The 12896-nt window shown below is 48.1% G+C and overlaps 1 protein-coding gene across 7 annotated transcripts in view; it reads right to left on the reverse strand.

The window, feature by feature from the left end:
• Casp7 (caspase 7) overlaps positions 1-12896 on the reverse strand; it is a 61197-nt gene that overhangs the window by 13975 nt on the left and 34326 nt on the right. The window contains exon 1 of one of the 7 annotated variants that reach the window (XM_045158249.1): positions 9163-9442. The exons of the other annotated variants lie outside the window; for them this stretch is intronic. Coding sequence (XP_045014184.1) covers positions 9163-9269 — 107 coding nt within the window. The 5' untranslated portion in view covers positions 9270-9442. Of the gene's footprint in view, positions 1-9162; positions 9443-12896 lie in introns of those variants that run through there. 7 annotated transcript variants of the gene reach the window in all.

Below are 12896 nucleotides of genomic sequence, written 5' to 3' on the forward strand. Positions count from 1 at the left end.
GACCACATGGGGTGGGTGGAAACGTACTCTGAGCATCCGCTGTGGGAAGCTGGGAGAATTCACTAAACCCAAACCAGAGCAAGTGCCCCAGGTCAGGGACGTGTCTCCTAAAGGCAGTTACACACTGTTCACAGCAACACTGGGGCTGTTGACAATATAACAGCTAAACTGTTGAACAGTCACGTAATGGAGAATAAATAACAATGGCGGCAAAAGAACCACAACAACGTGAATGAATCTCCTAAGTATAATCACAGCGGAGAACGAATGTACAAAAGCATCCAGAGACTCAAAAGCTCAAGGGCCTGTCTCAGGGTTGGGAAGGCCAGGGACCAGAGGCACAGGGCGACGGCTGGAGCGCGGACCTTATTTTCTTCTTTGGCATTCCTGATGCTTACAGGATATGGCAGCTAGGTAAAGCTCCTGCATGTGCGCTTTTCAACGTAGATGTGATCACGTAATGAGATGAACATTAACAGATAATTTAAAAAAGAAGAAAGTAGATCCTTTCCAGTCTCCAAAGAACTGCAGTTCAGTTGGCCCAAAGTGAGGCTCAAGACACTGCGGAGGAAGCATGCCCACCTTATTTACTGAGGCAGGCTTTCTCATTTCAACCTAGACACCACCAATTTGGCAAGTCTAGCTAGCCAGCTTTCCCAAGGATCCTTTCTCCACTTCCTGGGCACTGGGATTACAGATGGGCCATCACGCCCACCTGGCATTTATGCTGGTTTTGGGCATCCTGGTTATCATGCTTGTGCGGCAAGTGCTTTTTCCATTGAATCACCTCCCCAGCCACAGAGGAAGGACGCATTTCATCACTGCCACATGGTCGTGCCAGTGGTTTCACTGAGGGTGTCCTCTGTAGATGTTAAAATATGACTGCATGTCAGGTGTGGTGGCGCATGCCTTTAATCCCAGCACTCGAGAGGCAGAAGTAGGAGGATCGCCATAAGTTCGAGGCCACCCTGAGACTACAGCGTGAATTCCAGGTCAGCCTGAGCTACAGTGAGACGCTACCTTGAAAAACCAATATATATATATATTACTGCATGGTCTGTCCTACACAAAATCCTTGGTCTTCAGTGGACACCTTGGGGGTAAGACGGGGATATAGTGTACACTTTGTAGACAGCAATAACAATAGTAAGTCTTGGGTATTTATTTGGCTTATGACAACTGTCAGCTGCATTTTCTCATTGAATCTTGACAGAAACCCAAACAGGCAGATGGATGCCACCACAACACAATCTAATGCTGAGAGACAAAGGTTCAAGTGGTAAAGTCACGGGCATGGGGGTGAGTACCACAGGTCCAAATCCAAATATCTTGTTTCTCAGTGGACAATGGTGACCCTTAGCTCATAGCAGGTGATGGGTTTCTATATGGAGCCAACTGTGACCAGTCACTTGACTTCAAGAGAGATTATCACTGCTGCAAGTCCTAGAAGCGTCCAGATGACCTTCCAGTGGAGTCCACTGAACCTAGCTCCCGGGCCTAGTTCAGGGAAAGCAGAGAAGCACTGGAAAAGCCCTCTTTGACTTCCAGTTTTCTCAGCAGTAAATTTAAGCCTTGTTATCACTATTAACAGGATCAAGTAAGTGAAAGCTTTGAAATCTATGAAGTTCTGAACAGATAACGCCTACTTCCTTACTATTCCTTGCTAGCACCCGCCACCTATGGGTCAAGGCTTTAAAGAACCAGTGCCTGTTTTCCAAGGCTACGTGCATTTAAGCTGACAAGGAAGGTCAAGTTCAGATCTGACTGGGATGTGATTCTCAGCAAACTAGCTGCCCAGTGTGTGCTTTCTCTACTATGCCATTGTTCTCTGAACAAATACTGTCTTTGAAATTAAAATGCAGAGCAGGGCTCACTCACCTCCCAGCTTATTTGGGGGGCCAGTTGGAGCATAACCTGTTAATTCTTAAACCAGGCTCCCTGACCCAGTTAACCCCTCAGCAAAGGCAGTTTACAGATGGGCTTTACCCAGCATTCTCTGCAATTTTCCAGAAAATAACAGGATAGGATAAAAAAGACAAAGAAAGCTGAAAAAGTAAAGTAGGGTTTTTAACAAACCAACCGCACTTCAGAGCAGGGTTTCTGCATCCTAAAGCTAGCCAAAGGCCATTTAAGGACCCTGAGAGTGCAGGTCTCACTTTAGTCCCTGCAAAGGCCTTGACAAGCTAAAATTCGACTTCTCCCCTCTGTGGGGAAGCTCTCCAGGATGATATTCGAGTCACAAACAGGCTGAGGCGCTTTCCGCTGCCATCAGGTCGTTCTCAGTAATGGGCAAAGTGAAACTAGCAAGCATCTTCTAAAAGATAAGTTATACAGAAATCATAAGACTCTGCTTCAAGCAGGATGGAACTTAGAAAACTGTCTCGTTTTTAAATGGGTTATTAACTAATTTGGTTTAAAACAGAACATGATTGGAGAATGGAGGCATACACACTTGAAATACAACATTAAGCACAGCTGTGGAAATGACCTCAAAATTGAATGTGAGGGGGCTTGTGTGACTCTTGTGTGCACATATGTGTATGTGTGCAAGCATGTGGAGACCAGAGGACAATTTTGGGTGTCATTCCTTGGGTAGCACCCACCTTTTCTAAAATAGTCTCTTGCTGGCCTAGAGCTTTCCAAGTAGGCCAGACTGGCTGGCCAGCAAAAATCGGGGATCTCCTATCACTGCATCACGAATGCTGGGAACACCAGACTCAGCATTTTTACGTAGGTTCTGGGGCTTGAACTCAGGTCCTCCTGCTTGCAAGGCAAGCACCTTACCAACCGAGCCATCTCCCCGGGCCTCCCTGCTATGATTGTGATTTGCTGGTAAATATCTCAAAAGGCTGGAGAGGATCATCTCCCTTCTCTAGCCTGCACTTAAATTGAACTCGTACATTTTAAAATGAAATCAAACCTGCTTTGTCTTTCTGGGTTTGAGTCAGTCGATGTGAATGGTTCCTTGTAACCCAGACAGCTTTCTGCTAAAGCCACGTCTTACCAGACCACAGATGTGCATTACAAAGTGATTATCCATTCACTCCCATTACATTTACTTCTCTAAGGAGATCTGGCTCTGGGCAAACAAACCGCGGGATCAGTTGACAGCTTGGAACGGACAGACAATGAAAAGGGGAAGGGATTGAGGAAAAGGCACCCAGAAGAATGAATCAGAGAAAAAGGAGGGAAGGGGACCCAAGATACAGGTTTAGCATGAATGTGTCCAAGAGCGTCCCTGTCACCTAAGAGCTCTGAGGTTTGGGGCACCTTCTCTTTCTACGGGTGATCTTCTCCCTTCAAGACTGTGGGGAGAGCAGTCCTATTGGTACCGAGTAGTTGCCCATCCCATCCCCTTGAACCTCTGGCCACCCCAGATTGGTCCAGAGTCACCGCTCCCCAGGCTGGGCTGGCTGGCCCACATCCTGAGAATCTGAAAACTGGAAGAAAGGAAAAGTGTCAGTCTCTTGAAAAGAACTAAAACGAGAACTGTGGGTGACCATTCTTCAACACGTGGCCCGAGAAGCCAAGGGGGCAGGCCGGCAGAGAGAGTGGGCGGATGGTACAAAGGCAACTAATGGAAAGGTGAGCTAAGATGGGATTCGGGGTGGGGAGAATGGGAAACCTATGAGGCCAAGATTTCTGTAGCCTGAGTGTTCCCCTAAAAATGTGAATCCCAACACATGGCATTCAGAGGCTCCACAGTCTTCCCTGTGGTCTCTGTCCCCTTTTCCTGGCCCAGTGGTCTCCTACCCAGGCTTGGCCATGCAACGACAACCCCTGAGGCTTCCAGGGCACAGCAAGGCCCAGGACAGCTGAGCTGGCAACTACCCACAGATGTCATGTCTGTGCACTCGGTGATCCTGGTTCACTGGGCACCCCACCCCTAGCTTAGGCACGACCCCACATGCCCACGCCACATCTCCCGATCTGATGTGGGCTTCTCACCAGCTTCTGCGTTCTCATCTTGCCTTGCTAGTCTCTTCTTCCAAATGAGCTTTCAAATAAGTCAGAAAAAAACACACATACACAAAAACATAAGTCCAATCACATTTATGCCCTGCTCAGAGCCATCCAGTGGGTTCTTGTTGCTGGAAAGGAACCCAGAGTCCCGGCCACCACTCACAGCACTATCGTGATTGTGTCGCCTCACCAGATCCCTCCCCAGGGACTCTTTCTGCCAACTGTCCCACTCAAGAAAGATGTGAACTTGTTCTGCTTAAGCCTACCACAGGGGCTCTCTCTCTTGCTCTTAAGAATCACACAGTTCTGCCCTTTGCTTCACTGGGACCTCCACTCACTCTTCCATCCCCACTCATGATTCTGGGTTCCGCCCCTGCTTTCACGTGTGTTACATGACATCACCCTTTGTTACACTGCCTGACATCGAGCACTCTTTTCTAGAGGATTAACCTCCATGGTGCTTATTTATTTATTTATCTTCCTTAGATTTTTCAAGACAGGGTCTTGCTATATAGCAAGAATCCACTTAGCTTCAAGGTGGACCTCGAACTCTTGGTGATCCTCTTACCTCTGCCTCCTTAGTGCTGGGATTAAAGGTGTGCACCATCATGCCTGACATCATTTTTTTTTTCCCCAGATGAAGTCTTGGTATGTTGCCCAGCCTGATCCTCGATCTTGGGTTCTAGGGGTTCTCCTACCTGCAGCTCTGGAGTAGCTGGCTCTGCAGACACGCACCAATGCACCCAAAGGAAGGTCAGCTCTGAGACGACAGGGCATGGTCTAGCTGCCCGCTATTTCCCAGCTTCTAGAACAGTGTGAGCACATAGTAGGTATTTGCTAGTAGTTTGTGAATGAGTGAAGAGCACTCCTGCTGGCAAAACACAACAGGTTGAGGTCCTTGACAGCCTCCAGTTTTAATGCGTGAGCTCCCTATGCACCTAAGAGTCAGCTGGGCTCTTCAGAGGTGACTGAGGCATGGGAGGCTCCAAAATCACATGCAAGAAGAGAGCTGACTTCTGTGACCATTTTGGTGGGATCTCAGGCTGTAAGTCTGCTTGGGACATAGGACAACTGTTGTTCTTTTTGAGCGGGGGATAACATCCTTCCTCTGTGTATAAGATTGTAAACTACATGCAAAGGCTGAGAAGTTTCCTTCCTCCACTTACCCTCCTCTCCAATTTCCAAAATAGATTGTTTATGGCAGAGAGAGAGAGAGAGAGAGAGAGAGAGAGAGGGAGAGAGGGAGGGAGGGAGAGAATGAGCAATGCCAGGGCCTCCAGCCACTACAAAAGAACTCCAGACACATGTGCCACCTTGTGTATCTGGTTTACGTGGGACCTGGAGAAATGAACCTGGGTCTTTAGGCTTCACAGGCAAGTGCCTTAACCGTTAAGCCACCTCTCCAGCCCTAGCAAGCCTTCTTAACCAAAGATCCATCTCCCCAGTGGGGAAGGTAACACAGTGTGAGTGAGGATGCTCCTGCATGGGCCAGGGGGGCAGGGAGCCTGAAGTATGGAGCAAAACCAAAGAGGGCAGCAGCTACTGTACAAGGAAAAATAAGATACTTTAACAGACTGTAGACCATCTTAAGACAGTGACGCAGATAAGTGCAGACTCTGGGTCTGCATGGATGGTTGACTCCTGCCCTACAACAGAGCTGTGTGACTGAGTTGTCCCACCTCTGTGTGCTTCAGCCTCCCCATTTGTAGGAGAACAGAAGTCCTAGTATCGGGCTGGAGCGATGGCTTAGTGGTTAAGGTGTTTGCTTGCAAAGCCAAAGGCTCCTGGTTCGATTCTCCAGGACCCACGTAAGCCAGATGCACACAATGGCGCCTGCGTCTGTAGTTTGTTTGCAGTGGCTAGAGGCCCTGGTGCACCCATTCGCTCCCTTTCTCTCTCTCTCTCTGCCTCTTTTTCTCTCTCAAATAAATAAATAAATAAATAAATAAATTATATTAAAAATCCTAGTATCTACTCCAGAGCTTGTAAGCAAGTTAATATTCACAAAGTAACAGAAGTGTGATTTGCAGTTAGGGGTAAATAAATGCTATGGTCATTATTAATATTATTATGGCATATATTAAAAGTAGTTAGCTGTTTCATGTGAGCAAAACAGCAGGAGAGGGGGGAGGAATTTTCACTGTATATATTTTTTTATTACATGCGTATTAGTTATTTAAAAGTTAATCTAAAATTAATAGTTCAAAGTTGACAAAGGACTTCAAGATCTATCCTATCTTGAAAAAAAATTACTGGATTCCTACATTTCTGTGCTATTTTTGATGTTACTGTTGTTGATTGGTTTTTCTTTTTGTTGCTGCTATTTTTGTTTTCGGTTTTTGAGGCAGGGTCTTTAGTGCAGGTCAGTGTCAAAGTCATTATGCAGCTGAGATGACCCCAAACTGTGAGCCCTCCTACCTTCCCCACACCCACCTTTATGGGGTGCTAGGGAATCCAGCCCAGGGCCCTGCATGACAAAACAAGCACTCTACCAACTGTTACCTTCCTAGGCCTGTACTAGTCTTTGGAAACTCCCTAAGCCCAATTTTTCCATTCTCTACTCAGGTTTCACCCTTCTCCTTAGGCCTCACTTCTCCGTGTCAACAACTGGGAAGCAGCAGCAGGAGGATCGCTATGCGTTCTCAGCCAGCCTAAGACTACATAGCCTAATCCCAGGTCAGCCTAGCCTGGGCTAGAATGAGACCCTGCCTTGAAAAGCCAAAAAGAGAAATCAAAAAAAAAAAAAAAAATTAGGGATGAGAGTGGAAAGATGACTTTGCAGTTAAGGCACTTGCCTGTGAAGTCCAAGGACCCAGGTTTGATTCCCCAGAGCCCATGGAGCCAGATGCACAAGGTGGTGGGTACATCTGGAATTTGTTTGCAGTGGCTAGAGGCCCTGGCATGCTCTCTCTCCCTCCCTCCCTTCCTTCCTTTCTCTTTTGCAAATCAATCAATAAATAAAAATTTAAAAATAATTTTAAAGACATTATAGCAAGAACCATTCTCGATCACTGACCACCTTGTCCATTTCCTCTCCCTTCAGCTTTCTGACAATTTCTCTGAGACATTAGTCCCACTTCAGAAAGACAGAGACAGCGAGAGCTTGTCCAGGTTCACAAGCAGCAGCGCCTGGACATTCCAAAAGTCAAGCACCACATCTCCTCTTTTCTCACCATTGCTAAAACTCCAACTATGTCTTGTTCAGGACTAGATAAGAAGCCCCTCTGGCTGGCTCGGACATCTTCATGGAGACACTAAGACACTGAGTTTTGAGAGCCAGAGCCCACTGCCATCCCCCCTAACCCTGTCTGGAGTCTCCTTGGTGTGAGCAGAAATCCCTCCTGGGCTCACTCAAAGGTGGTGTGCCTTGTGCCCTGGTCCAAGCAGCTAAGTAGGAGTCACCATCTGTCGGGGAAATCAGTGGCTGGGGCCGAACAGATCATTGGATAAAGAGCTGTGAACTTGAGAACAGGCCCCAAAGGCTCAGGGGACAGTGTGCTAATTAATTAGCTCCCTGCGGAAAGTTAGGGATGGGCTTTCCATGGGGGTGGGCAGAAAGTAAGAAGCTTTCAAAGGTTCAGATAAGGATCTGCCTCAGCTGTTCCATCAGCCCCGGAGATGAGTGTCTACAAGTGGCTCTTTTAGTTGTCCCAGGATTATGCGACCTTTCTGCAAAAGGTGGCGATTTCTATCACAGGTACTCCCCACCCCCACCCCCGCAAGAGAGTGAGCTGGGTGCATCTCAAGTCCAGATCAAGGACTGGGAGTTTGTCTCCAAACCTGATGAATGGTCCAAGCAGTACCAGAACCACTTCAGGCGCTTTTGAACTTGGCAGCAAGAATATGAACATTTCTATAGCGTTAGGGTTCATTAACATCCATTATCCCAGGAATTCAGCAAAGCCCAGTATAGAGTCAAAGACAGACACACAGCAGAAAACTAGCTGGGGTTTTCTAAGCCAGCTCAGATCACTTCCCATTCTACCATCCACCCCACCCCTCTTTTTTCCCCTCTCCTTTTGTTAATTCTCTGTTGATAAACCTAACCTTTATCTTGGCCTTTTTACATTCTGAAGGCTTTCTCAAGATTATTTTGCTCACAAGTAACTGAGGTTCTTGTTTTGGGAGCTGTCACTTAAGTGCAAAGTCCAAGATAAATCAGACCAGTGAATTGAAAGTTCTAAATCCTCTTAAAAGCTTGTGTGTTCCACAATTGGCTGCAGATTAAAAAAAAAAAAAAATCTGGCCCATAAATCACTGTGCTTAGGGACAGACAAGCAAGATCACAACACCCATGAGATCCCGGTACCATGACCTAATGACGCATGTGCTAAGATGCCCTGGGAGGTCTACGCAGCGCTGGGGGAAGGCCCAGCATCCTCCATCTGCTTGGTGCTGGGCTTCCTCGCAGCCCCGCCCATGTGGAATGAGGACCATCCTCTTTCTTGCCTAGATAAATTCAGATAAGCACACACCTCTGCCAGGAGCACATAATGCCAACACTGAGGATCAGGAAGGAACTGCATTATTCCAGTCTCAAGTAGAAAGCCAATTCTTGTGATCTCAAATTTCCCAGGGTGATGCCAACTCAAGTCAAGCTCACTGCCACCCAGTAAGAGTCAACTCAACCGGGCAGGTATTGCCATCAAAGGGTCTGCTTGAAGAGCCTGCGCAACTGCTATGACAGGATAAAAACATTCAAACTACTTGACCAGGGAGTGAGCAGACCTCAGCAAGCTCACAGTGGACTTTTACAAGCCTCTCTCGATGCCAGTGTAATTTTCCCCATCACCGGAGTAGATAAATACAGGTTTCCATCCTCTTACTGATCCCCTCAGCTGCTCAAAATGTTGAATTATGCCTTTCTATTTTTGGAAGGGCATATAAGCATACAAAACCTCCTCCTGTTGCTTTTCTAAATTACTTCCATGAATAGGATTCCCAGTAGCTCTGTCTGCACAGACGTTTCTCAGCAAACAGTAAACACGGCCCCAGGCACCAGGCACACAGCTCCCCGGAGTTATTTCTTTTGGAACGAGAGCTCTGGTTTTTGTAACCGCTTTGTCTAAATATTTTGGGGATGATTCATTCATGGTTTCAACATTCAACAGTGGGCATCCCCGCAGTCTTTCCATACCAAGGCCCCAAGGCAGGCCAGGGAGGAAGAGAGAGAGAGACACAGAGAGAGGGCAGAGGTACCTGGTGTCCCCGTCGGGAAGCAGCTCCCTGTGCAGCAGGAGCAGACTTCGCCCCGAGACCACCAGCAGGGAGTCTCGCTCTTCTCTGCGGTAGCAGAAGCTCAGCATGCTTGGAGCTCAGCCGGGGCGAGGAGGCTGGCACCGGGCACTGCCCTGACGCCTGGGACTGAATCAGCACTGAGCTCCCCGCTGGACTTTTCCATAGGACCATTCAAGCCGGGGCTGGGAAGGTCACACTGGCCTCCCGCTTCTCTGCTGACAGGCAGAAATGAACAGCGTCCACACGGAGGCCCCCACCTCACCCCGGGGACAGTTCCCTATGGACAAAGTCACACTCTATGAGCACTGGTGTCCAACGGGGAAAAGAAAGCCAGACTTCAACACACACGCAGCCGGCGGCCCCGGCTTCAAGAACAGAAGCCTGCAGGCAGCGAGCGAGCGGTTCAGACAGAGGCACGGCGTTCACAGGATAAAGCGTGCCAGGGCTCCGTGCGATGGTGAGCGTGCCCATGCCAGTGTGCCCACTGACGACTGCACGCATGCGCAGCACACATGCCAATGGCACTGTGCGTCAAACTACAGGTTAGCGGATGCACGCAAGCAGGAAGTGAGTTCATGGGAAATCAAGCAGTTCATCTTCCTAGGTTGGCTTTGTTCTTCTCAAGGTAGGTAAGCTAGTAACATGATTCACAGAAGCCGTGAAGTCCCTACATTGTCAACAGTTGCCACTTGAAGTCGCCACATTTTCCCCTCCATCCCAACCCTCCAAATGCACCTGGGAAAAAAATGTGGAAAGGGAAAGAGGAAAACGTAGGAGGCAACCTGCTGGGCAGCGAGTTTCTTCATTGCCAGGCTAAAAGCTGTGGACCAGTGAACCGGGGCAGGGGGGACAGCCTGCCCTGGGTAGCCCTCAGCCCTGTCATTATTTGCCATCCTCAGCTCTATGAAACAGACAGAAAATGAGCTCTGTTTTTCTGTGAAACTGTTTGCAAAAATACAGTTATATAGAGGAATGAAACTCCATTTATTATTATTATTGTTATTGTTATTATTATTATTATTATTATTATTTTGAGGTAGGGTTTCACTCCAGCTCAGGCTGACCTGGAATTTACTATATAATTTCAGGATGGCCTCAAACTCATGGCGATCCTCCTACGTCTGCCTCCCGAGTGCTGGGATTAAAGGCGTGTGCCACTACACCTGGCTTTCCACTTAATTTTTCGAAAACATTTATCTATTTATTTATTTGAGAGAGAAAGAAAAAGACAGAGAGAGAGAGAGAATGGGCACACCAGGGCCTCTAGCCACTGCAAACAAACTTCCAGATGCATGCACCATCTTGTGCATCTGGCTTACGTGGGTAATGGGGAATTGAACCTGGGTCCTTAGGCTTTGCAGGCAAGCACCTTAACTGCTAAGTCATCTCTCCAGCCCTCAAACTCTAAAAGAAGCTGGGCGCCGGGCGTGGTGGCGCACGCCTTTAATCCCAGCACTCGGGAGGCAGAGGTAGGAGGATCGCTGTGAGTTCGAGGCCACCCTGAGACTCCATAGTGAATTCCAGGTCAGTCTGGGCCAGAGTGAGACCCTACCTCGGAAAAAAAAAAAAAGAAGAAGAAGCTGAGCATTGAGGAAAGCTGTGGAGATGGCTCAGTGATTAAAGTGCTTTCCACACAAATGTGAGGCCCTGAGTTTCGATCCCCTGCGCCCATGTAAAAAAGCTGGGCACAGCAGACCATGCCTGTGATTCTAGTACTGGTGAGGAAGACAGGGGAAGATCCCTGGGCTACACTAGCTGAACTGGTGAGTTCTAGATTCAGTGAAAGACCCTGTCTCACAAAATAAGGGAAAGAGTGATGAAGGAAGGCCTTGATGTTGGCCTCTGGCCTCCGTGTACACATCTGTGTACACATGTGCACTGCCACACATACAAATACACATGCACATACACACCACACACACAGTACATTCCAAATAAAAAGGATGCTAGGGAGAAGGATGAATTCTTTTCCCCAAACTTACCAACCTCCACATTTCTTTTCTCCCTGCCAAAAGATGATGAGACCACTGATAAAAATCTAAAAAAATCATACGGGGCGGGGGATGTTAGACAGATGGCTCAGTGGCTAAGGAGCATGACCTGAGCTTGAATCCCCAGTACCAACATGAAGCCAGATGCACAAGGTGGCACAGGCATCTGGAGTTCATTAGCAGCAATCAGAGGCCCGTGTGTGCCCATTCTCTCTCTCTTCTCTTTGGCATGGGGGCACACAGCTTTAATTCCAGCCCTCAGGAGGCAGAGGTAGGAGGACTGCTATGAGTTCAAGGCCAGCCTGTGACTACATAGTGAATTCTAGGTCAGCCTGGTCTAGAGCAAGACCCTACCTCAACCCCTCCAGAAATTTTATATATATATATATTCACACAGGGACAAGAAAAGGGGCTGAATTTTCTTTACAGAGCATGACGGATTGAGTGGAAGACATAATAATAAGACGTGTATGATGGCGGCGAGACCCAGGGTTTACCACAGCTCACAGTCATCCATCCTTTCTTTCTTTCTTTTTTCTTTTTTTTTTTTTTTTTTTTTTTTTGGTTTTTCAAGGTAGGGTTTCACTTTAGCTCAGGCTGACCTGGAATTCACTATGTAGTCTCAGGGTGGCCTCGAACTCACAGTAATCCTCCTACCTCTGCCTCCTGAGTGCTGGGATTAAAGGCGTGCGCCACCACACCCGGCTTCATCCATCCTTTCTACTTTCAGCTGATCAGCAAGACCCACGCCAGCCAGTTCAGGGTTCACTGCCATGCCAGTTTTTTTCTTTTTTCTGTTTTTGGGTTTTCGAGGTAGGGTCTCACTCTAGTCCAGGCTGACCTTGAATTCACTATGGAGTCTCAGGGTTGCCTGGAACTCATGGCGATCCTCCTACCTCTGCCTCCCGAGTGCTGGGATTAAAGGCGTAGCCACTCCAAGCGAACTCCAGCTCTATGCGCCCATTTGTGCATCTGGCTTACGTGGGTCCTGGAGAGAGTCAAACCAGGATCCTTCGGCTTTGGCAGGCAAACGCCTTAAGCACTAAGCCATCTCTCCAGCCCCAGCCCCTCCCTTTCCCACGTCCACTTGCTCTGCTTCTGGCTGGGAGTCAAGCGCACAACGCCCTTCATAGAAGCTGAGCAGATGTCGGCATTCTGCTCTGACTTCCCACCTTCCAGTGCGCAAGCCGAAATAAACCTGTTCCTTACAAATTACTGTCTTGAGCATTTTATTATCACCACAGAAGACAGTTGAAGTCACTAAGAAAACCTATCTACCTCCCGTCTTTGCTTTTCCTTTTTTATCTTTTTTTTACTCTAAGAAACAAGAACCTAAAATGCCTGAGAATGTACCACGCATAGAAGAAGCTAGTCTCACAGTTCCCTGACGTGGTGACAGGCAGTGCTGTGACACTCTGGTCCTGACATGTGCCCTTGGTCCTCTGTACTGGAGGTTCACTGTCAGCCCTGCTGCGGCAGCTGTCCGCGTAGCATCCCTCCGCTGAAGTGAATGAAGCAGAAAGGGGGCAGGGTAGAAGAAGAATTAATTTGCTGACCCACTTGGGTGGAAGAAAAGAACCGCTCTGTGGGTGGATTAATGTGGTCGAGCTATTCCATGCCAGCACAGTTGTGTGGCCTACGACGTATGGCTGGGAGCACGGAACTCCAGTTTAGGCCTCTGTCATCCCTCTGGATCTGCTCAGT

The sequence above is a fragment of the Jaculus jaculus genome, chromosome 1 (assembly GCF_020740685.1).
Source record: "Jaculus jaculus isolate mJacJac1 chromosome 1, mJacJac1.mat.Y.cur, whole genome shotgun sequence".
Lineage (NCBI taxonomy): Eukaryota > Metazoa > Chordata > Mammalia > Rodentia > Dipodidae > Jaculus > Jaculus jaculus.